General features: G+C 39.3%; 1 protein-coding gene across 3 annotated transcripts in view; it reads right to left on the minus strand.

Moving 5' to 3' along the window:
* The window catches only part of LOC117602696 (uncharacterized), an 88048-nt gene that overhangs the window by 16417 nt on the left and 44923 nt on the right, over positions 1-26708 (minus strand). For 2 of the 3 annotated variants that reach the window (XM_034321008.2, XM_034321006.2), the window contains exon 2: positions 12341-12364. The exons of the other annotated variant lie outside the window; for it this stretch is intronic. In XM_034321008.2, the coding sequence (XP_034176899.2) occupies positions 12341-12364 (24 nt within the window). The remainder of the gene's footprint in view (positions 1-12340; positions 12365-26708) is intronic. 3 annotated transcript variants of the gene reach the window in all.

Consider the following 26708-nt stretch of genomic DNA (forward strand, 5'->3'; position numbering starts at 1 on the left):
AGATTTTGACCCACAATGGCGCAAGAATTTTTTTGAATACTCTTACCGTTTGGCCTGTACAAAAGTGACAGAAAGTCCAAATGCTTTAACCCCCTTCTCAAGATTTTCAATCTTAGATACGGGTTGACTAATAATTTTACAGAATTAATATTTTAGATTCTGACAAGGGAATGGTCAAAAGTGGATGGTAGAGTTACATATGTTTATTCGAAAGAGCATGAAACGAGGAGTTTTTGGTGCAATTTTTGAGTGCCATTGGTAACGGGTTCAAAAGTTATGGGACTGTGAAATTTTCATATGGTGCAAATGATTAGAAAACATGAGAAATCGAAATATGAAGTGAAAGTTAAGTGTAAAACTGACAAAGGCATGAATTCGAGATGATTAGATGATGTTTACTAATAATTAAGATGAGTTTCAGAGAAAATTGCATGTGTGATGCATTTGCACTTAAAAATATGAAAATTTCAAAGTCCCATAACTTTCGAACCCGTTGCCAATGGCACCCAAAAATTGCACCATAAACTCCTCGTTTCATGCTCTTTCGAATAAACATATGTAACTCTACCATCCACTTTTGACCAATTCCCTTGTGAGGGAACATCATTGGGTAGCTTCTTGATTAAAATTGAGATGTTTCACCGAGGGAAGCTGTCCCTTCTCTCGCGATTAAGATTTCAAAGCGAGCTTACGATTGGACAGGAAGAGGATCCCGCTATCGATCCCGGCTACATGTCAACATCGATTGAATCTATAATCCTTCACAGAGGATTAATACGAGAGCCCTTTGGCTGATGTCAAGGGTGTGGGATTCCGTGTCCGTGTATCGATCCTCCTAATCAGACCGTGTCGGACAAATCATCCCGTTACTTGATCGTAAATGCACAAGGAGATCCTCCATAATCTATGAGGTCCCATAAAATTCATAGCGAATTTAAATTGTTATTTAATTTTTAATAGTACATAAACGAAACGGTGTTTACAATGAAAATGTTACGCTATTACGAGTAAACGTTACAACCCTTTGAGGGCGATCAATTCCTCTATTCAAAGGGAATTATTATGACAGATTGTAGATTTTTATTTATTGAATCTTATTCAAAACTGTGGATACGATTTATGAAAGGAAACAGAGGTAAACAGGAAATAATTGAAATTCATATTCCTGCAATTTTGTTGCATTTTAATTGCACCGACTCAATTAACTTGATTGAAGTAAAATCGGGGTTTATTAAAGAATTTTTATAAAGCAATCAATTTCTGATTTTTTTAAATCAATGCATTTGATTCGCTTCACCGGGTTAATTAATTTTCGTTTGAATGGACGAGTGAAACTGTTATTATTTCTGGCCCGAGGCTCGAATACCCTCACACCCCTAATTTTCAGTGAAATTTAAAAACGTCTAAATTTCTGTTGTTTTTTATTTTCGTTATTCATTCTTCTACATTCTTCATGTACACCCCGCGTTCTTATTGCATATTTCAGATTTCCTGAATCTTTCAAATACAGCGGAGAATTTCTCAAGAGTACGGTTTTATATATAGTTCAATCTCTATTTAATCTTGACGCTTGGTTCTCTTGAATTCCCGCAAGGAATTTCGCGAAACCTTCCATTCCGTATTTCCTCCTACTACTTAGCTGGGGGCAAGTTTTTAATTACATTTCCCTTTCGTTTATTTTCGCCGCAATCCCACCTTTCCTGTTTCTCGCTATCCTTTCTCTTGATCCCCGTGCTTTCTTTAAACTTTCCTATCTCTTCGTTCACCCCCTCCCCCCCCTAGGGGTGAATGATACTTAAAAATGAAACTAAATTGCAGTCTAATCGTAAAGTTTAGATTATCAACCTGAGTGTTTTGTTTAATGTCGTACAGTTTCGCGATTCATCCGAGAAGTTTGCTTTTACTCTTCTTCACGCTTCGATCGCACTCGAGAGCTTCCCTCGTCGAAGTTTTTGGTAGGAGGAAGTCCTTTTGTACGGTACTGGGAACAGGAAGCGTTCTCCTAGGTAGCGACTCTTCAGAAATAATTTAGCATCGAGGAGATAATTTAGACACTCGACGAACTCTGCTTCGAAAAGAGGGTAAACAAAGAGAACATCGTTCTGTCTATCAGGGCGAACTGTAAATACCGTGTGTATCGAAGGGTTCCCCACTCGTTCGCTATTCCTCTCCAATGTTTTCAACAACATCGCAAACGTTCTATAGTTCGTGAACGTTTTCCAATTGGATGGAATTAATCCTTTTTGAACTATGTTTGTACTCTAACCGTTTAACGGAATCCTCAGGAAGGGTTGGAACGATTTCACGACAGCTGAACAAATCTCCATTAGTTCCAAGGAATTTGCAGAAAGAGGGCGAGAAAGGGTTGTGTATCTTCTGAAAAACGGTTTTGCAAGCAATATCGAGTAAAGTACCGGCTCCACAAAACATCCCCGATCGGGGATTTAGCTGTAAACCGAGCAAATCCACTTTGATCCGTTCGATGTTCAGAATCGTTTATACCCGGTGCTCTAAAATCACCGGAATTCTCTTCGAACACGGCAAAGATTGAAACAACGACGATTTTTCATTATTTTCATCCATTCTATCGGTGTACAACCATCGCGGGGTTGGTCCGGGTAAAAAGTAATTACACGGTACGTTTTAACGAGTTTCGCTACAGGGGCGTTAATTTCGTCGCGATGTTTCCACCGCGTCGAAATCAACGACGTCCAAACGGTAGGACACTCGATAGGCGAGCGTTGTTGCAGAAACTTTAGATTGGGCGAGAAAACAACGCGATGGGAAGTCGAGAAACACCCCCTGCGTCGCGTTATCGCACGGAACAGCCCTACGATTACTCGGAGCTGGCTGAGAATTGTAAATAAAACCCGGGCCATTCAACACGGTTAAGAAACGCAATCAAGGCTTGTTTCGCTGTCTTTATCTCGCCCCGTTTCGTTCCACGAGTCGTTCGGCTAATTTACACCCCGTTGGAAGCAACTGTTGCTGATTTACACGCTCCCCCTAGTTGCCTATTATCATTAAATTTATGGCACTGGATTAAAAATAAAATTTAAAATTATTGAAATTTTCTTATTGATTTTTAGTTTCATGTATTCGATGCCGAAGAGGATTTTTCGGGGGTTCGAATCGAGTTTCGGAGATCCGCTTGAGAAAAACTTTTAAGCGACTCCCTTGGGATTTATCTCAAAAGTTTCGCGAGAACTTTCACCTTCGACCCCGCAGGCAGCGATGTTTCGCGACGGAAACGCCTCCATCGATTTCGGAAATTTTATTTACGATATCACACGTTATATATTTCACTTTCGGTTCAAGGAAAATCAGTCTTTCTGTGTATACTTATATGTATTTATTAGTGGCAGTATGTATAGAATGCCTAGGCAATATTAATATTAATTTTCCTCTTAATTAAAATTTTTAATTAAGGAGCTTTTAGGATTTTTCTTATTTTACTAATTTTTAGAATAATTATTTTACAAAATCTTTGCATTGTCCATGAAAAGTTTATGTAATATTAAAATAATTTGAATATTTCATATTTTGCCCAAAAACGTCAGGCATTCCATACAATGCTTGCTTTTCATACATTGCCGGTAACATGTACATTATTTAATGAAAATAAATAGAGATAACGTAGAATTCTGAGTTCTTTACATGGTAGAATCCATAGTGTCTCTCTTGAATGGGATCACCGGGGATTTACTGAGACGAACATCGAATTTCCCTATTCAATGTTACTAAATCCCCTTGACTTCCTACTATGGGGAGGTATTAAATCTTCTTTGCCAGTGATCGACGATTTTAATCGAAACAGACCCCGTTGACAAAGTCGTATATCATAAATTCAACGAGGTGACGAAGATGAATCGACGGAAGGAATATAAATATTTGAAGGAACGGATTGGATTGAAATTCGTGGAAAATTAAACGATTCGAAACTATTCCGAGAGAAATTATGATTCGATATATTCGACGTTTCATTTGGCTAGTTGAGGAAAAAGGAGGGGAATTGACTTTTCTTCGTGCAGACGTGGTAAAGAGCCAATATGAAGAACGCTGAACGAGGATTTACTTTCATCGTCACTTGGAAAAATATTTTACCAATTTATGCGGCATTAGAGGGTGATTTACCGTGACGTATATATTGTGGCCGTATACCAACAGCCCTGGCTGGGAAATATTTTTAACGTAGCGTTATTTACAGCTTGATTTCACCCTTTTATACCGGCAAAAGTCGTTTCCATTCGCGATGCTTTTCATGGAACAAAAATGAAGCCGAACGATCGTTTGATCAGGTTGGCGATAGGATGGTCAAATATTTTGCATTTTCATAATTTGTCTTGGATTTGGATTAGGAAGAAAATTGCGACGGAAAATTGTAATGGAAAGCTGAGAATTGGGAAACCGAAAGGATGGGAAAAGGAAAATTGAGAATTAAGAAACTGAAGAGCTGAAAATGGGAAAATTGCAAAATTAGCAAAAGGAAAATTTGGAAAATTAAAGAATCAAAAAAATGAAAAGCTGGAAACATGACAAATTGCTAGAGTTCTGAGGGAATTTCAACTGCACTAATCTGAATCGTCGAATTATGAACCCAAATCGATCAACGCAAATGGGAGAAAAGATGGACAAGATGGAATAAGCAATTGGGGCCTGGAGGCAACGTATACCGGAAGGCAAACTCGGCAACTTGATGAAATTCACGATGCAACAGAGCTCTTCTATCCGCGTTATTAATACATACGTAATAAGGGTAATTTGCTCGTGGAGCGAGCACTTGAAGGAAAACGAGGATTTTATCTTTGGCGCTGGGAATCGTAGAGATCTCGAGTTGGGACGAGAACGAGTAATTTCATTTTCGACGAAACGGCGAACGCTAGGAAACGTACCTCTGTGCGTTTCAGGTGTACACAGATGCACACATACATATAAAGTCGATTCACCTCCCCCACGCTTCTACCTTTCCCTCTCTGTCAGCCTCTGTAGACCGCTTTTCCTTGTCTCGCGTGCCTATATCATCTGTTACATGTGCGACTGCACATTGCAACGCCGGAATACATGGCCGGAGTAAATACTGCATAATGGAAATGCGGTTACTCGAATTGCATAATTCCGTATTACGTTGGCCGAACTCTACCGACGCAGCAACATCACCACGAATTGCCTGACGGTTTTCTGAGAGGCTCATTATACAGAAGAAAATGTTTACTCTTATTCAGTGAGTTGCACACTCGGCAGATTATTTGAGGAACATGAAATAAAGAGTGTGTTTTCGATATAATTATTGTTGATTTTAATATCATGCTTCCAGGGTGGTTTATTTTCTTTTTAATTACTCGATAATTGCAGGTTTGTAGCTTTTAAGATTACCAGCTTTGAAACTTTGTGGATTTCCAGATTTTCGACTTTACAGCTTAACAGCTTTATAGTTTCCCGCTTTTCTAGGTTTAAGCTTTCTAGCTTTGTTACTTCACAGTTTCAGAGATTTCTAACTTTGCGAATTTTCAATTTTCCGTTTTTGCAATTTTTCAATTTTCAATTCTCCACTTTTCCAATTTACCAATTTTATAATTGTCTAATTTTCTACTTTTCCAGCTCCCTGATTTTCTAATTCTATAATTTTCCAGCGGTAAAATTTCCCATTTTCCAGCTTTATACATTATTGCCCCCAACATTCTGTAGTAAAGATCGATGAGTGTCGGAAAATCCGACGTTCCCGGCGATTCGCAATGAAAATTGCCCCGATGCAGGCAACTGTAGTACAGAATTAATTGCAGAAACGCGAGAGAATTCGCGGGGGCGGGGAAGATTCTCCGCGACATTAATTGCATCTCGCGTCGGCTGTACGCGTGAATTATACTTTTTCATAAGTGGAAACGCGTTGTAATGCGGCCCCCGAGGAAGGAAACTTTTTCCGTCTAGAGTTCATAAACGATGCGTCTGCGCTATTTCTGTCAGGCATTAAAAATTAACACCAATAAAAGCAAAACAGTGAATTAATGAGTTTCGAAGTTACAGAATAAACCATGCTTTGTTCCCACCAATCCCATAACTGGCTTAATGCAGATTCTAAATAATTAATGCATCGCAGTACAACAATAATAAATATAAAGTATAACAACATGAACTTCGGTGTTTGATTTTAATCTTCTTCCACTGAGAATAGATATTGTTGGAGGGTGAGGTAAGAAAACAAAGAAAGAGAAAACAAAGTCAGTTTCTATTTGAAGAGGAGAGAAAGATAGCACAGTGGGATGTTTTTTCGTTGTCCCAGAAAACAGACACAGCAAGCATGTACGTTGATGCATCGTTTATGGACGACATAAAACTTCACTTTTGCATTCCCTGTGAACACGGTCTCTCCAGTCTGGTCTGGCGTACACTCGAAGTAGCATTATAATGTATGACGCAGCACGCCGTGGGAGGCATTAAAGCCAGGAAGAGAATCACACGTACGAGCGACAAGAGGGATGCTGCCGTGAACAACCCCCGTGAGTTGAAGCACGGACAGGCATTAGGGGACGCCGTTACCACTGACTTTCTCCCGACTTTGTTAATTCTCAACTGGTCGACCGAGGAGATTTTCCAGCTTTTCGATCTTTCAGTTATTTAATTTTCTAGCTTCGTAATGTTCCACGTTTTCATTTTTTCGCTTCCCCAAATTTTCCGGATTTCTACCATATAATTCCCGGATTTTCACTATGTATTTTTCCATTTTTCCAACTACAGAATTTTCCAATTTCCCTACTTAATACCTTCTCACTTTTCCAACGTTCTAATTTTATAATTTTCTACTTTCGTTTTTCCTCAATTTCATAATCTTTCACTTTTCCAACTACAGAATTTTCCAATTTCCTAACTTTGTACCTTCTCACTTTTCCAACGTTCTAATTTTATAATTTTCTACTTTCGCATTTCCTCATTTTCATAATTTTTTACTTTTCCAACTACAGAATTTTCCAATTTCCCAACTTTATACCTTCTCACTTTTCCAACTTTATAATTTCATAATTTTCTACTTTCGTTTTTCCTCAATTTCATAATTTTTCACTTTTCCAACTACAGAATTTTCCAATTTCCCAACTTTATACCTTCTCACTTTTCCTACTTTATAATTTCATAATTTTCTACTTTCGTTTTTCCTCAATTTCATAATTTTTCACTTTTCCAACTACAGAATTTTCCAATTTCCCAACTTTATACCTTCTCACTTTTCCAACTTTCTAATTTTATAATTTTCTACTTTCGCATTTCCTCAATTTCATAATTTTTCACTTTTCCAACTACAGAATTTTCCAATTTCCTAACTTTATACCTTCTCACTTTTCCAACTTTCTAATTTCATAATTTTCTACTTTCGTATTTCCTCAATTTCATAATTTTTCACTTTTCCAACTACAGAATTTTCCAATTTCCTAACTTTATACCTTCTCACTTTTCCAACTTTCTAATCTTTGTAATTTTCTACTTTCGCATCACCTCAATTTCATAATTTTTCATTTTTCCAACTTCTCAGCTTTCCAGTGTTCGATTTTTACAACATATAACACTCTATTTTATGGTAAGTTACGAGCGGTAAGTAAGATAAAACGTAAAATGCATGAAACCGTATGACGAATACCCGTGTGAAAGAAACAAAGACATTTGAAACGGGATCACGATAAGACGACGGTGCATAGCGTGCCAAGTTACGACCCAGAAAGTTCCTAGTTTGAATCCTGATGGTCGGTGTCGCGTTTTTCAGATTTTCCTCGACTTTTATCCTCGCTCTTCCATATGATATACTATAAATAAAATAGCACAAGCATATCTGGTATTATAATGAAACCGGGAGAAAAAATTCATTTGCATCGGCGTCCCAACTTTAACGTCCTTTTAATCTTAATTAGAGGTGCTTGTACCAGAGGTAAAATCGAGTAAAATATTAGTTTGTAATTACAGTTCATGAAATTTACCCAGAAAAACCTGCCATCTATATTTCTGTTGTTTCACGTAGAAATGAAAAATGTCAATCACCTGTGCCGTGCGTTAGAGGAAAAGGTAGGTGAAATAGGAAAATTACGAGGTAAAGGATAGCCTGCGATGTGGAAAAATTTCATGAGGAAAGAAATACATTTTAAATGAAGCCGAAGTTTCGAAATGATCTCGCGAAAATTATACCGTGACCCACATTTCTCGAGTGGTTCGAAATTACACTTATACTAAGCTGCATTCTTTTCCTCACTTCCGTTTTGTATAACGGTTAGTTGAAGTTTTCGCGAGATCAGCGAAATTCGTATTGAAATCGCTTGAAAAGGACGCAACAGTCGGCCGGTTGCGTCTAAAGGAAAAATTTCGTTGTTGAGAAGCTCGCTTTCCTCGGATCGTCTTGAATTGCACTTTCCATTATGATATTTCTGTCACCTTCTTTCTCTGACAAGATAAGCAGCACCGTATTTCCTCGACAACCAGACGAAAGTGGTACCTGGAGAAATATTCGCGTAAATCAACGTTTGCAAACGAAATGCTTTCTACGCCGAGGAAAAAAGAAGAAAAAATATTGCTACATTAAGCAACTGTTCTTATCTCTTGCGCGAGAATGACGAGTATCTAACTTGTATTCTCCTTTGAATATACTCAACCTTGATAGACCAACTTCTCCAAAGTATTTCAAGTATTTTGTGCTTCGAAGAAATTGTAAAATAGTTTTGAAAATAAAATTAATAATGTAATTAATTTGAAGAGGAATTTTCATTTTACTAATTTAGACAGGAGTAAATTAATTTTCTCTTTGATTTCTTCTTAATTGAATATCTTGTATATTTTATTTACAAAAGAGCTGACCAAAATACCAACATTTTATTTTTCGTTTTTCAAGAGATTCCTGGATAGACAACTTCCAAATGAATTCCCGACGAATTTCCCGGCGCAAATGAAAAACCAGAAAATCCACTAACCCCCCCGACCACAAGGACATGCATAAAATAGTGCGTCGCCTTCAAGAGGATAGCGAAGAGCGAGGAATTTAAACGGCATTAAAGAAACGTGGATACGCCGGACGAACTCTTTAAATTACCTCGCGTCTCTCATGCTGGCTGCAGTAAATAGGGGAAGAACAGAAAGAAAAACGAACGTAAAACATTAGCGCTATAAGAATATTAAGTGAAATTGAACATGCAAACTGAGATTGCGATGCATTTCTCTCGAGACGAAGAGAATTAAACTCGGTAGAATTCTTCCAACTTGTTTTTAAAAATAAATTAGGTATTAAGTTTTCTTGTCTTCTGAAAATACATCACAAATATTATTATATGACGACAATGAACGAAAGGAAGATGGGAGTAGACAAAAGGCAGTATAGAGTCGAAAGAAAAAGGAAAAATACCAAAGGAAGACAAATATTTGGCAATATCCCTTTACGATTCTCCTCTTCGAACTTTACGTGACCGTTTTACCACCTAGGAAAATTTCACTCATGAAATACTGCCATTATTGAATTTCACGACGCTTCAGAAAACTATGTCGCATACCCGATTGATGATTGTTTCGATCAGGAAGCGTCTGTACGGCGGAAGAAGGTTGAACGGGGTTGAAAAACAATTGTTTCGAAGAAAATCACCTTTGAAAGACACTGAAGGATCTACTTTACGAAAATTCCCTGGTGACGAAAGAAAATCTTTCAAAATAATCGCAATATCAAAAACCACCATTTCTGAAAAATTATCAGAGAAAGAGGGATGATTCCAAGGGGTAGTTTGTTCGACCGATGGACGAAGGGAGAAATTCCATGTAATTGCCTGTACACGAACAACTTGCCGGCATTTACGAAGTGAAACGGTTAAACGAGCTCGTTCCCCACGGTCTAGTTGCAAAGAAATCCGCCAAGTCGGGGGGGTAAGTTCCGGAAACAGAGTCGCGTGACCGTGTTGCGAACTCGAAAGCCTTCGTTCGATTTCCGGCCAACTCCGGTTGATCCGTTTCTCGCTTGATACCTGGCGTGGGAGGATTGACTGCGAATCCTTCTCGATAAAGGTGAGAAGCTTCGGAACTCGCGCAATACCGCCAACACTTGGACGTTTACGAGTCAAGTTCCAGGGGGATGATTAATGAAACGTGAACTACGATATTAAAACGATATTACGGGCTCGGAAGAAATCGGAAGTGCAATTGAAGTGCTGTTGGAGCGCAATGAGCAGAAGTAATGTTGAAATAAAAAATTCCACGGCCACGTTGTGGAAACGAGGAAATCTGGTTGTTGAAGAGGGGATAAATAAAATAAGCAGGATGTTGGATAAACTGGCAATAAGGGATGATGGAAAGCTGAGTCGTAAGCGAAGCGGGCTCGACCCAAGGAAGCAGACACTGCCATCCAACCGGGTGCTGTAATAATTAACCCCGTGCAACGCGTTACTACGATCTGACCCGGCTACCGTGTAATCGTCTCCTAGAATTACGATTTATCGCCAGCTCCTCGACACTGAATTCTTCGTTAAATATTTATAAACAACGGTGGCCTCCTTGCACTGGTGTAATTTAAATTACTGCTGAAATTTGTAATCCGGAATATTCTACCTTTAATTCCGTAGCTTTGAGATTGTTCAATTCCCCGATCAGGTCGGGAAGAAGTTGGACGAGTTTAATTCCTGAGTTGAAGACGAATTACCGCGAGATTACCGAGAGGAAGTAGACAAATCGTTCTTCTTTGGAGAGGTTCGATTCCGGCTCGGCTACGACAGGGGTAAGACGCGCATATCTAATTGCGCTTGCGACCAGGACGGGCTAGACAGTTCGAGGATGGAGGATCAAGCGCCAGGGGCAATGAAAAGGGTCCCTGACAATGTTAGCCGGATGTCCAAATCGGATTAAACGAAAGTAAATGGGGATAGTGGATTGGATTAAGTAACCGTCGGAGCGGGGTATCACTGGAAGCGGCGCGAATTTCATCGGACGCTTTACCCTGTCAGCGAGTTCATTGATAAAGGCTTGAAAAAAAGGGCAGATGGTGGAAAATGGACAATTTTTCATTTTTCTAGCGAGATAAAATATTTCATATCTGGAGAAATGAAAATTATATTATCTACAGAAGATTGGTAATTGGAATACCTAATTTGATGGCGCTATGATTTTCAATAATTGTCAACGTGAAATAATTAGTTAGAATCGAGATTCGTCGATTCGTGAAGACGGAAAAGCTGAATCTTCGCAGGTGGAAAAAGGTCAGAGGAGCGCGTGATTCGCCGCGAGAGGAAACGCACGCGGCATAAAACGTGCGCTGCGATGAGATGGCCGTTGTCTGACTATTGATCGACCTGTTCCACTGTCCGACACCCCCATTAAAGGTTCCCGTCACGTCGGACTTTCTTTTTTTATCACGGTTGCCCATTATACCGATCATAGAAGCTGGTACCATTTTTTTGATCACGAATCCAGGTGAAATTCTCTGATCGAGAAAAATCCAATGATCAGAATTTCATACGCAATAATTAAAAATTTTAATTACTGACCGTTGCTTCCTCGTCCTATCTTACATAACTAACAGCAACCCTCGCGTATTTACCCGAGCTGTTTGCCATGCGAATTAACAATTAACGGAAATAGTCGGTCGGTGTATGGCGGTTGTTTAGAAAATAAACAGAGACTAAGAGGGTTCTTGCGGTACACAGTGGAATATTTGACGAGCTCTCGACGGTTCTTCCCTACGCGAATCGAACTAAGTTATATTGGATACCTCTGTGTAAATAAGGGAAGTAATAAAAATGATGATTCATATGTATTACAAGAAATCGGTCGTTGATATCAGAATTCTTTTAATGGAATTCCAACCGCGTTACCCAAGGAAGTGTATAAAGAAAGAAGACACCGCTGATAGAATTCCTTTCCGATGCTTGCTGAAATTTCATGGGTTGCGTTCCGTGGATTCCATCGAGTTATTTTAGTATTAGACCGACAGGGAAATCCTTAATCGAATCCGAGTAATCGCGAGGACATTCTCGAACCGTTTTAAGATCCACCGCAAAAGTACCTTCTTCCCTTTTCTATTTTTTTTTTATATATATATCAAAAAGGATTTAAAATTGATTCGAGAAAAATTGCATTAAGTAATTATTAATTTTTTACTAATTCATGTATAATTTTTACAACAACGCAGGAACGAATAATTGAACGCGAAACACAAAGTCCTGTCGCTATTCAAAGTGCAGAGAATACCTCTTTGAAACAAAACAAGAGGAAATGTTCTGAATCGTGGTGTACGATCAAAGCTACTTACGCGCCAGCGAATCTGAAGGGTGTTTCGCGAGGAAAAAAGCGTATTACTTAAGCGAGACTGTGTTTTCCATTACGAGAGTATCCCTCTTACCTTGCCTCTGTCCGGTCCTCGCTTCTGCAACAAAGAACGATACGTTTCGTTAGAAGAGGCTCGCACGGATGTGTCTTACTTACAGTAATTAATACGCGTCCTCTCTATCGCGCTAGTTAAGGCGAGCAATTAGCTAAAAGGCCTTGGAAACACCCATGAAAACTTCACCGGTAATTTACATCGAGCCCCGACTACTTTGAATAATACGACGTAATCGATGAATCCCTTCGAATCGATTAATCGGCTCAGATGAATCCGCTTCAATTTCAATGTTACCCTTGACGGGGAAAAGAGGAAGGGGTATTATGGAGCTGTTCTTTTAAAGTCACTGATTATCCGATTGATAAGATTTTTAGGGAATATTAGAAAAAAGCTGGGGATAATTATTCCATAATTATTTGTATTAATTTATAATACTAGCAATTACGAAAGTAATAATTTAGAATTATGATTATGGACTTATGAAAATATTGATGGATCACGAATGTGCTGATAAAACAACAGGAAACGGAAGAGATGGAAATGAACACGCAATTAACCCAATGGCACGGTTAATTGGTAGATTGTCGAACTTCCAATTTTCAATCGGGACGTTTTATCATTCTAACGTCCGATTAATTTCGCCGATCTATGACTAATCGGATGTGTATCAACGAAACGATGCTATTAATTAATCACTCGTCGATTCTTGAATTATTCCGGTCGCAATGATCGTTTAAGAGGGTTAACTGGTCCGTGGAAAGGGATTTCCATGAATACGGGATTTAATTAAACGATCGTCCTGGATCGAGCCAGTTCGAATAACAACGGAAATGCGATCATCGGTATCGATAACATGGCGAAGAATTTAGCCGACTAATCGCGTTACACAATCAACTGTTCGTCGATCGATTGTACCAATTAAAATCCCTTCGAAACGACCAGTATTTTCTAAATTTTCAAATTTTTCCTTCTACCTATTTCGAGACAACCTGTAGAATTACACTGTTTCGCGTTTCCCTGATATTTTAGCAGTCATTAATAGGACAGAAAGGGGACACCGTCTGCCAGGAGGAATATCCTCGAACGCAATCAAAAGTTTTAATAAAGGCGTCGAGTTTCAAATTCGTGCAAGGCGAAAGAAAAAGGCCGCAGAAGTTTTTTAAGAGCCGTAACCAGAGGAGGGGGACGGAGAATTCTCTTTCTATCCAGGCCCCTTACGATTGTTCCCTAATTGGTAAAGTCGTTCTGTTAGAAACTTCTTCCCTCCCTCTTTCATCCAGTGTCCCTTCCTCTCTGTTCACACAACTAGACGCAAAAATTGCTGCCAATTACGAAAACTCGTACCACAGGGAAAGGAAAATCTTCTAAGAGTCGATTTCAACCCGTTCGTTATTAAGGCTGGTAATGATAATATAAAATATACAATTGGAGACAAAAAATACAGAGGGGTTAATGAAATAGGAACAGCGGTACATAAAAAAACATTGCAATTTTGTTTGTCACGACGCAACAGTCGTGTTTTATTTTATTCTTTTATTATCACTGTCAGAGCAGATACCGCGGCTACCGTGTCAAAGCGAAAAGAATCGTCGCTTTAATTAACGAACAAGCGAGAGGTCAAAGAGCCGATTCGACAGAAATAATTAAACGATCGTTTCGGGATGAAATTTATTTACTAGCAGACCGTTGAAATATCAGTTCGGAATTTCGAGCGAGCAACTTTTTAACAGTTATACGCCGTTTAGCCAATGTATAACCGTTGCAGGCGGAAATAGAAGTTGGCGAAAAGTTGCCGGTGGAACGGCAACATCAGGTTCGAGCAATTAAAAGTAATCGAGTGGTCATTCACGATTTACAACGTTAATTTTAATGGAAGACCGTTCGTTATTTTCGACACTGTTAGCGGAACACTTTACGTTTATTGCTTTCGGCCAGCCGCGAGTACAAAAATCGAGTCCCGTACACGGAACGTCGCTAAAAAGCGTACAATTAAAAACCTGTTTCAAATTTTTCCTCTATTTTTCTCCTCTTCCTTTTTTCAGTTCGCCACTTGTGGGGTGCAATTAAATTTTCTTGTCCGCGTTCCCGACCGTACGACGATTCAAGAAATTTCCAGGTAGAACTTTCCTACCGCGTTTCGTAAATTTTCCATGTTTTTCAATTCCCCCTCCCGCAATTTTTCTTGAAATTGCGTGCAGATCGACGAAATTTGAGAAATTGAATAGAAATTTTCATTTTTCAATTTTGAAAAACAAATTTAGTTCACCGTATATATTTGTGGAATCAATTTGAAAAGTTGCAGAGAATATATTTCGGCACGATGGAAAATGAATTTTCCTTCGTTCTTTTCAATCGTATAAAAATCAGTTTTGATCAGAGTAGAATGTAACGTCTGGGTTAATTGGGGAGGAGAAACGAAGCTCCCAATAATTAATCTTGAATTGCTAGATATGAAACAACGACGTCGATTACGTTGTCGGTAGGGTTCCGAAACAACGATGGCCAAATACCGAGAGCAGCGAAAGCCATAAAGCCGATTACACCATTCCACAAATTACACCGCTTTGTCCGTGTTTCGGCTGGTCAGCAGCATGACCGCGTTGATATGCAATTATGCTTGATGCTTTGAACTATAACCTTCCCTATCCTGATACGCGTTACGTAACACATCCTGGTATTGGGAATTATTTGCGATTACCGACAATTCGAATCGTTCCTTCCTGTAAAATTCCCCGAGGTCTTCGTCGAAAAGTGGATCCCCTTGTTCGAGGCACACTCGATAACCCAAATCCAAAACAGCACAAGAGGAAGATAAGAGGGGAAAGCTTTTGTCATCGCGGTATTCTTCTTTTTACCCTGTCAGTAAATCGAAGAAGAGCGTACTCGAGCGTCGCTAAAGCGAGCTACAAGAGAAACATCGGATAAATGAGGTGGAGAGAATCAAGTATCTTCTCGCCTACTTTTTACCCGCTTCTTTTTCGAGTCCCATCTGCTCTTAGGTTAGCTTCGATCCCAACTATCGCACGCTCCAATCTACTCCGAGTGCATTACACCGCGACCTCCTCTTTCTATCTTACGGAAAACAGAAATTGCCTCGGTGGCACGCGTCTACCTTTTGAAATATTAACGAAGGCGAAAGGTGCCAGAGAGGAGATGAGTTTGTTGACGGTCGATTCGATGAATTTTCAAAGGAGATTGGTCGATTTTCTGCTGGAGGATCTAAATGGAATGCTAACGAATCGGTCGCACGATGGACTTTCTCGAATGTTTTGATTTTAATTAATTAGGCCCCAAATTCTCACCAGCATACTAAGAATTTTCTCCAATTCGATTCTGGTGATTCGTGAAAAAAAAGAAAAGCTGGAAAATTCGATGAATTTTCATTGGAAATCGGTCGATTTTCTGTTGGAGAACCGAAGTGCAATGCTAACGAATAGGTGGTGCCGATTTTAATTAATTAGGGCACAATTCTCACCAACTCACCAAGAATTTTCTCCAATTCGATTCTGGTGATTCGTGAAAAAAAAAAGAAAAGCTGGAAAATTCGATGAATTTTCATTGGAAATCGGCCGATTTTCTGTTGGAGAACCGAAGTGCAATGCTAATGAATAGGTGGTACCGATTTTAATTAATTAGGGTCCAATTTTCACCGACCCACTGAGAATTTTCTCCAATTCGATCCTGGTGATTCTCGAAAAAAAGAGAAAACCTAGAAAATTCGATGAATTTTCATTGGAAATCGGTCGATTTTCTATTGGAGAAATGAAGTGCAATGCTAATCAATAGGTGGTGCCGATTTTAATTAATTAGGGCCCAATTCTCACCAGCCCTCCAAAAATTTTCTCCAATTCAATTCTGGTGATTCGTGAAAAAAAAGAAAAGCTGGAAAATTCGATGAATTTTCATTGGAATTCGGTCGATTTTCTGTTGGAGAAATGAAGTGCAATGCTAACGAATAGGTGGTGCCGATTTTAATTAATTAGGGTCCAATTTTCACCGACCCACTGAGAATTTTCCCAAAGTGCACCTCTGGTGGTCCTTGAAAAAAAGAGGAAAACTGTGAAAATTGAATTATGCCACGCTCCATTTAGCAATTGCATCGTTGAAAACTAGCGACAATAGAAATTCTCCTTTAATCGTGCGATCGAATGGACTACTTCTCCATTAAACACACGGAGCAGATTATCATAACAATTTCATTCGAAACTATAATTAATTAACATCGTTTGCGTGATATAAACGATAAAAGCACGTGTACACTGCTGAATATTATCGATTATCTCGGACTGTTTTTAATCAACGGTCGTCCTCCTGTGCCCCTCCATAATTTGTTAACCATTCGCTCGTTTCAACGATCCTTTAAATTTTCGAATAAACATTGAAACAATTACAGTATCCCGTATCGCGATAGCTGCTCTGTTATTCATCTAGATTTAATCGTATCGACCAATTATAGAGTTCATCGAACGCACAGAGCCGGGGTACGTTGCGTTGGTAAAAACAATGACTCCCTCCTTTTCTGATTCATTTGAAAAACCTCCGACCATTCCAATTTTCATGATCACCGATATTTCGTTTACCCGCGCTGACCGCGTAACGAATTATCGGGGTAATTTATAACGCATCGCAATTAAAAAAAAAAAAAAATCTCATATTTGCGCGATGCAATTTGTAAAACATAAATTGAATCAGAATGCAAGCTACGAATAATGAAAATAAATGAAAATGTTTTATATCGATGGATGTTCCGGTACATCGCGGTTATTAGAAACAGAACACGTCGACGAGAACACTGGCCATTTTCTTCGTAACTCCGGTGTTACGTTCATCGGTAAGGGTTCGTGGAACTAAAACAGAAAGAGCGGGGTGGAAGGCGGCTATTACAGCTTACGGTTACGGCAGGATCAGGCTTTTAGCCCCGACTAAATTTCACTCGAGCCCTGCCGACCCGTTAAAAGTTACTTGCCGATATTGCGATAATAAATAGCTGACTTCCATAACTCTGTGACCTGCCTCGGAACACCGTCGGAACCGTAAAATAAAAGAAGAGTAATAACGTGGAACGTTAATCTTTACTGAAGCAGACTACACTCCTATGTCCTCTGATATCTTAATGGATCAATTCTAAATTTTCAAACAAAGCCACATAAAATTTCTCACAGTTTTACATTTCACTCGTTATTTGAATTTAAGATTTCGGATTAAACTTTAACACCCTGACTTTACCCTCGTGATTCTACTTTATGCGTACTGTTTGCTAATTAGGTATGCATTTGCAGAGGATTGTTTAGTATTTCTAATTCTATAAAAAATCATTTTATCACCCGGTTACCTTAGACACCTAGCTTAAATGATTTTTAACACGGGGGTTAAGAAAGTGGTAAGGGTTGAAGAATGATTTCGTTGGAGCCAATATTGTCACATGGTCGTCATATAATAATCAAGCTCGCAGAACAGGGACAAAAGCAACCCCGAGGCTGGTGTGTATCGATCGTGTCTCGCTGTCTGTCCCTTTATTACGCTCCCTGAGCCCTTGCATTCTGGATCGATTACTGATGTCGATACAGGGATAGATCCATCAGTCGGTGCAACGCGTGACACTGGAGCATAATATATACGCGGACGAGTTTACATTGCACACGATGCACCTGAAACAAGGATCGTCCTTGCGTTGCGAAATGGAACAAGGGATATTTATGAGAGATCCGTGCGAAATTTCCCTCCCCGATCACGTATTCATCCTCATGGAGGAATCTGAAAACCACCGGGGGGTTAATGATCATTTTTGGTCATTATAAAAATTCATGAAAAATAGAGAGAAGTAGAGAGTTTGTTATTATTCTTTATGTTTCAATTGAAAGTTTATAAAACGACAAACACTGAGACACACTCGAAATATGAAACTACAAAACAAACGTCTGAAAGTGAGCAGAAAATTGTTTGGGACGTTATGCTGTCGAGATGTTTTATTTATAAACAAGCTAGAGGGAACGAGTGTTTTATGTAAAAGCCGCCAAGCACTCCCACGACGTTCTTAACAAGTGGCAATGTTGCGGGAGGACGATAGTTTCATAGGTCGTTGAAGGAATCGTGATCCGTAACAGCCTCTACTTTGCTCGTCGAATATACTTAAAGGATCTCGAGGCTGCTCCGCAAGGCACGAAGTATGAAAATTAAGGATACACTTTTAATTAGAACACGACCACCTCGAGGGAAGAGAGCGCGGATAATTGAATTACCCTCGTACACTTGATATACATTAGGGTGGTATTGAAAATTATATGAACTAGATAAGAGTTGATTAAAATAAAAGGAAAATTTAAAAGAATTTTAAATGTTAATGAGCGCTATTGTAATTTTAATTTTCAAACTGCTATCATGGAATTAGAGATACAATTCGACATAGTTATCGCTATATAATAACCAGGTAGATAAGGGTTGATTAAAATAAAAGAATTGATTAATTAATTTGATTAATTTAAAAAAGTGTCAAATTTTACTGATTAAAAATTACGATAGAAAATTTTCAAACTATATTGAAAGAAAAACTACTGTCATGGGATTGACAGAGGTCCAATTCGACATGATTATTATCGTCATATTTCATAGTAATGAATCACCTGATAATAAGGGACGAGGGAGGGAGGGAGGGAGTGCATCTGGCTCTCGTTTCGATAACGTCCCATGGGAGATAAATATATCGTATAGTAGCTTTCCAGTCTATCGGAATTCACCGACGATCGTATCGGGCGGTCAAATAATACTGAGCCCGCCAGCCAAGCGCGCCGTATTTATATGCAAGCGCCGGCGCATGCGCACAATGGGACGGCGTATCGCCTTTGATAAGCCAATAGCAATGCGTGCCACTAATTAACCCTTTTGTTCAAACGTCTATTGTTCAACAATCACAAACCCTAAAGAGTCGAATTTATTTAAATTTTTATTTATCGCATTATATTCAGAATTAAATTAGAATTTTAAATTCTTCTTTAACTTTTGACCAACATTAATAAAGGAGAATAGATAGCTTCAAAATGAACTTTCAACGCACGAAAGAGATAAAGGTGAGTATCGGTGTTGAAAGAACAATGATACACAAAGGTTCCTCGAAAGTTGGCCGAACTTAAAATGGAGGTCGACGGGGTGAATGCGAGTAGAAGTTGCCTTCTACCCTTCAGAAAATTGTTGAAGAAACTCCCGCTGAACTTTCGATATTCCCGGGGCGAACTTGCAAGGCAATAACTGCTTCTACCTCTCGAAACAAAAGCTCGCCGAGACGTGTCTCGTTCACGTTCGCGACGCGACGTGGCGATATTTTTCGAACATCCGGATCCGTTTTAACGCTGCCTGGCTCCGCTGGCAATATCGATTACGTCCATCATCAGCGTGTACCAAAGAGCAGGCCGAGAGTTAAATTACGCTGGTGAACGTGATCGAGTGGAGGCAATTTCGATCGAACGCGACGACGCTTTTACGATACCGATTTCGCCCCTTACGCGGAAATTATGAATCTCACTGGACCTGCTGACACACACCGATATCTAATCGCAGCAACCGCTAATATTTACCTATCTAATATTATGTACATATCTACCGCTAATTCCTCTGACATTTACGATATCCAGTGCGGTACAATTGCAATTGTACAAATTTCAACGCATCCTGCAATGATTAATTTGAAATTCAGAAACTAGTCGAATAGGATTAAAAAAGAAGGTAAAGAAATAGAAATACCATCGAGGGATCAGGTGGAAATACAATAAAAACCACCGAAACCGTTACATCTGTCTGTTCCTGTGAAATGGTATCAACATTTCCCGGTGACTTCGAATATTTCCAGCAGTTAGACTGGCGGCAGGTACATGTTTTTCCCGTTGTTCGAGGGTAGTGAAAGAGTGGTGGTATTCCAGTTCCATTATTGAAGAGCAGGCAAGGTGACACCTGTCAGCCAGCACACGCAGCTTTATGTACCGATATAAAGTTCCATTGTTAGAGTCACAATGGGCGCGAGTTGTACGTACGTAGGTTTCGTTGTTCGGTACAATGCGCAAGATGCATGGAAATGGAATCCTTCTTTCGAGAATGCACTGGACAATATTGAATTTTCTTCAATGTTGCTATCGAAAGTCATTGGGATATTCTTAGGGTATTCGCATTTGTTAAAATTGAAAAATCTACTCGATTGCGACGGAAATGCCCCAAATACACCGGGAAAAGACTGAAACATAATATTCTCAATGAACAATCAAATACAGTGCATAAATTTAGCGAATTTTCTAAAAGACGTTGAACTGTATAACTCGCTATAGCTACCTGATACTTTGATTATCCACAAATGTAACAGTGGTCGCTAATAACCACGAAGGTGTATGCGACCCTAAACAATTAAATTAAATTAAATTAAATTAAATTAAATTATTATCAGAATTTCTATTGTTACATTTCGATTTTTTCTAGAGAATCGTGTTGAAAAATCCATACCTTCCACATAGCCTTCGTAAAAAGTTACCGATCCTAATTCCTGCCAGAGTGAAAACTTTTATTTCCACGTCTCGCGATAGACAGCATTGAAACTCGCTGTGTAATTGAACCTGCGAGAAGATGAGCATCGCGTGAAATATACACGCCCGTACGTGACTCGTGCAAAAGAAGCACCTTCGGACGCTTGAAAAAGTTTCACGGAGGTAGAAACGTCTGTAAATTTCAATATATTCAGCTGTCGTCCTAGCTCGGCAATTTTCTTGAAGAATTTCCCACGATTGTACGACGCGTCGGCTAATATCCCGCCATGGAATATTAACATCCTCCAAAATTGCAGTACATGAATAACTAACGCGTTTCACCGATGAAAGTTGTTATTAGTCAACGTAATGTTTAATAAAGGATTTACAGTTTTAAATTTTCGTATTTTTATTTTATTTCGAATTTTCTTCGACTTTCACGTTCCCTCAATTTCATCTTTATACCCTCACTTTCATTTTTATAACCTCAAGCACAACGGGCTGCAAGCACGTTTGTTCGAATTTCCTTCAACTGGGTCTCTTTAGCCCACGCTATAGATTACGGTTCCTTCGGATTCCTTTTACTTCCGGCCACGGTAAACCGGCGCGGCGGGTCTTAAAAATGCACCGCGCTGAAACGACCCTCTTATTCCCGAAGAGTCATCGAGCTCGAGGTTTGCGGGGAAACACGAGGACTCTTCAAGACGATTGTCCGAAAATATTACCGGTTTTCGTTTCCTTATGACCGGGGCTCTCTCGTGGAAGAAATAGAAAAACGGAGCAAGCTGGTATAAGTGTTCTATTTGGACAGATTCCGGTTAAAAAAGCTGCTAACGAAAAAATAACACGTCTCGCGACGCACGAATCACGAATGCTACGATATTTCTTTTTAAACGTCCACCAGGAATTACATATAGCAAGCTATTCAGACACGCGACTCGAATTGATCGACGCGGCATAGTTTTTTCGACGGTGTTCGTACGAAGGAAATTTGCATGAAACGAAATCTCATGCAAAGCTATGTTTAACCGATGCAATCCATTAAAGCCGAGACGGTTTCGTGACACCGGCTATACCCGCGTTATTCAGCCCGAGTGTCGTCCTTTGACGTCAACCTAATTAACGATTATCGATTCGACGCGATGCAAGTGCTTCTAATTAATTTCCAGTCCCCACACCTTCCACCGTTCACACGTCCGACTGATCATCCGATGAAAATGTTTCGCAGCTTTTTCGCGTCTGATTCATGCTTTTACGTTGATCACTCTTCGATCAAACCTTCCCTCTTTTATTTACAATTGCAAATTTCATTGAGAATCACGAATGGTATTGTTTCAGAAAATTTTCAGGAATACTCTGTAGCAAGTGTTTACGCGTCAGGATAGTTGAAAGAAAGTTTCGTCTCGTGGACGAATGGAAGGAGAAAGGGCTTTTGTGTCGAAGTAAGTAAATTCGAAGTACAAATTGAACTGGTTGACCGTCGCGGGCTCGTTGCGACGGAAAGCCGGTCGAATTCGAAACGGAAGTACACTGATGAAATGCTTTCGACGAGGTTCTACATCCGGAAAGGGTGCTAGTTTACGGTGAACTCGATTTCACTTTGCTAAGTTATCGCTTCTTTACGCTATTACAATGTTACTGAATTTCAATCAATTAATATCTAAGCTTTTAACATTAGAACCATCAATAATTTAATATATACATCCATTTCAACAAAAATATCTCGATGAAATTTATAATTTAAAATAAGAAACTTTTATTTTGAATCCTTTGGTAGTTCTAGTGTTAAAAAAAATAGAAATAAATTACAAGATGGATAATTCACCCCGTGTACTTTCTACGTGTATTGCAATGTAATTATAGAATGGAAAGAAATTCTTCACGCGTGGAGAACAAATAATTCTTCTTGAGAAAGAACACAAGGCAAGCTTGTATGAAAGCTCGATTTATCGTGTCCATAGGGAACGTAGGTAGTGTATAAAAAACCGCTCGACAGAAGGCGAGCGAGAAAGTGGTAGCGTCCGGAAAAGGGACGGAAATCGGTGCGATGAATTATGCATGCTAGGAATCGAAGCGCAGCTATATGTGCAACATTGATCGTCGAAATGCCGCATTACGTATTTGGGGAGCGTGTATGCCGCGAGATATCGCGAAAATACATGTAACGACAGGGGATGCGAGGAAAAAGAAAACGACAAGGAGGAAAAAGTAACATTCTGCTCGCGTCGCTCGTCACGCTCGCATAATTCGGCGAACGGAAATCCTCGAGGAAATGAAATAACGCGACGGGAATCGAAATAATCGAACCGCGATACATTAACGCGTTAATGCATCCGGCCGACCCGCGATTTCATGATAACTGCGGAGGGCAGAAGCGAAATGAAATCTATGTTACATCAGCGAGATTCTGTTTGATTGTGATTTCTACCTTTGAATTTACCGAATTTTACAGATTAGAATTTTCCACGTCAGAATTTTCTGAATTAGAATTTTTCAAGTTAGAGTTCTCCAAGTTAGAGTTCTCCAAGTTAGAGTTCTCCAAATTAGAGTTCTCCAAGTTAGAATTCTTTAAGTTAGAATTCTCCAAGATAGAATTCCCCAAACTAAAACTTTCCAAGTTACAATTCTCCAAGTTAGAGTTCTCCAAGTTAGAATTCTTCAAGTTAGAATTCTCCAAGATAGAATTCCCCAAACTAAAACTTTCCAAGTTACAATTCTCCAAGTTAGAGTTCTCCAAGTTAGAATTCTTCAAGTTAGAATTCTCCAAGTTAGAGTTCTCCAAGTTAGAGTTCTCCAAGATAGAATTCCCCAAACTAAAATTTTCCAAGTTACAATTCTCCAAGTTAGAGTTCTCCAAGTTAGAATTCTCCAAGTTAGAGTTCTCCAAGATAGAATTCCCCAAACTAAAATTTTCCAAGTTAGAATTCTCCAAGTTAGAGTTCTCCAAGTTAGAATTTTTCAGATAAGGATTTTCCAAGACAGAATTCCCCAAACTAAAACTTTCCAAATTAGAATTTTCCAAGTTAGTTCTAATCCAAAGGAATCGAGCCAACACAGGCGATTAATGCTTCCGGAGACAATGTAGATGTTCAAACAGGAGGGGTTGAAGAGTGTCTATTGTTAATTAGAGGCTGGCGGTAACATTTAGACTGGCAATTCGCCAACGCCCGAAGAAATTTAAGAGCAGGAACGCCTTTTGATTCCCGTTTCCGCCACGGCCTATGCATAATTCATCGTCGGCTGATTCCATTCTCACGCGACTGTTCTTTTCTCCGTCAGCTGACAGAAGCTAATCAACTACCCTCCCTTTCTACTTTATACGCGCTATTAACGAATGGCTAAACCATGTTCCAAAATATTCGCGAAAAATAGCGAAGTGTAACGTTGCCAATCATCGTTTACCAGTTGATGAACGTTTACAGCATCATACAGTCCAAGTGGTCAGCTGTGCTCCACCGTTTCATCACCGCGAGGTCACGGTTCATCCTCGCGTACCTAACTACCTGTGTACGTACCTATGTGCGGACCTAATTCATTAATCAACTGACACGAATACTGACGCAATCCCGACTGTGATCATAAATCATGCGATCCACGTTGTACATGGACCATGACGCTCGGACCAGCAGCAGCCAAGTGTTAATTATTATTAATAGCGCCGGTGACTGATGATTGTCAGGGAACATTTGTAAGATTCGCCAAAAAATCTGCTCTTTTTTGCAACCTTCGCAGTCAATTAACTTTATTCATCTAAGGAAGTTGAAGTCTTTCTAGGAGGGTAAGATAATGAAATTTAACGATCAGATTTCCAAGTTAAAATTTTTCAAATTAGAATTTTCCAAGTTATAGTTTTCCAGGGTAGAATTTTCCGAATTAGAATTTTCCAAGTTCCAATATTTCCAATTAGGATTCTAGCGGTTCTAAGGTTGCAAAATTAGAATTTTCCAAGGTAGAATTTCCCGAATTAGAATTTTTCAAATTCCAATATTTTCAATTAGGATTCTAGCGGCTCTAGGGTTGCAAAATTAAAATTTTCCAGGGCAGAATTTCCCGAATTCGAATTTTCCAAATTCCAATATTTCCAATTAGGATTCTAGCGGTTCTAGGGTTGCAAAATTAGAATTTTTCAAGGTAGAATTTCCCAAATTCCAATATTTCCAATTAGGATTATAGCGGTTCTGGGGTTGCAAAATTAGAATTTTCCAAGTTATAATTTTTCAAGGTAGAATTTCCCAAGTTCCAATATTTCCAATTAGGATTCTAGCGGTTCTAGGGTTGCAAAATTTGACAAAAATAAATAGGGATAGCGATAGAACGCATATTCGCTAGATAATTCCATAGATCGCTTGTCGAAGGCGTGACACGTGAAAACGAATCCATCCGAACATGAGGTTGGAAGCTAGCTGCCGGCTTTGTGCGGTTGTCACGGTCTTGTTTATTCCAGGTCTCGCAATGTCACTGAAAAACGATCGAGTGGTCGCAATAGCTCGCACGATAATACCGTGTCGATGTCTACGATCGATCTTGTTGGAAAAAAGCAAACACCGAATAGCACGCCGGACATTTGACAGCTTTCAATCCGTCAACCCCCGGTTATTTCGTCAATTCCACGAATTAACGTCGATCATACCTCAATTAGAGCTTCATTTATCCTTTCATTATGATTACTACAGGATTAAATATGGGACAATTTGCATCCTCGTCATTCCTTATAAAATTGTTAAAATATACTTGGGTGTAGTTGGTGGAATATAGAAAGAAAGGAATCTGGATCGAAAAGGAGAAAAACAGAAACTAATTTTAGGCGTCAGCTTATTGGGAGATCTCGTATCAGTGGTTCGGTAATCCTGACCGCTTGATTGAATTCCTTTGTAGCGAATCTTCCTTATTTTGTTCTAGCCCGTTGGTTTTATCCGAGCCTGAAGGCGCTCGTTTCCCATTCTTCTTTCAATTCTCTTTTGTACCCATCGAACCCTATCCGTGTAACCTGAGTCACGTAGACGAATCGGGAATTAAATCCAGCAACTTTCGAAGCCGGGTTTGTAGCTCGTTTGTCGCAATCGTTTTGAGAAAGACTCGCTCTTCGTTAGGCTATCAAGGAAAACTTTCGTCGAAATTAGATATACGTAGCCTTGAAAAAGTATGAAAGAACTTTAAGAAAATCTGTCGTTCGGAATGTTAAGCTATGATAAAATCGAAGCAGGTGTGCTCCCTTGAAACCGCAGACTACCAAGGGGTTGGCAGAATTTTACAATCTGTGCTGCCGGAACACGCGCGTGAAACTCGTGGAAAATTTCCAGCTAACTCGTACTTCTCCCCCAACTCGTAGCAGTTTGCGTGCAAGCATAAATTGCATTGTTAATTGCATTCGGGGCTAGAACTCAGAGCTGATAGAAATTTAATACGGAAGGGAAGTGGCCTGATGCATTTACAGAGGCAATTAAAGAGCGCGATTAAAATATGCATCCATTCAACGCGTTTGACCGACGCTGCTTTTAACACATTGTAATTGCGTTGTGAAATGGAGGATAAATTTTCAATTTCCTTGTATAATATTATTCTAAAAAGGTGCGATTATAACTTTTACTACGGGTGGAAACAATTACTATTTTTTCATCGTAAAGAATTTTGTTATTTTCAGGGATATAGGATCCGTCTGACTTATCGTTGAGTCGAACTACTGGGCGATAGCCGGATTACTTCTTCTTCCTTCTATTTCAACTTGAAACTTCAATCCCATGGAATCTATTTATCGCTATTGCTCTATTTTCTATGAAATCTGTGGAACATTTATATCTCGTTAAAATTTTCTAAATTAGAATTTTCGAAGATACAATTTTTCAAATTAGAATTTTCTAAGTTGCAGTTTCCCAAATTAAAATCTT

Source organism: Osmia lignaria, chromosome 12 (genome assembly GCF_051020975.1).
Source record: "Osmia lignaria lignaria isolate PbOS001 chromosome 12, iyOsmLign1, whole genome shotgun sequence".
Classification (NCBI taxonomy): domain Eukaryota; kingdom Metazoa; phylum Arthropoda; class Insecta; order Hymenoptera; family Megachilidae; genus Osmia; species Osmia lignaria.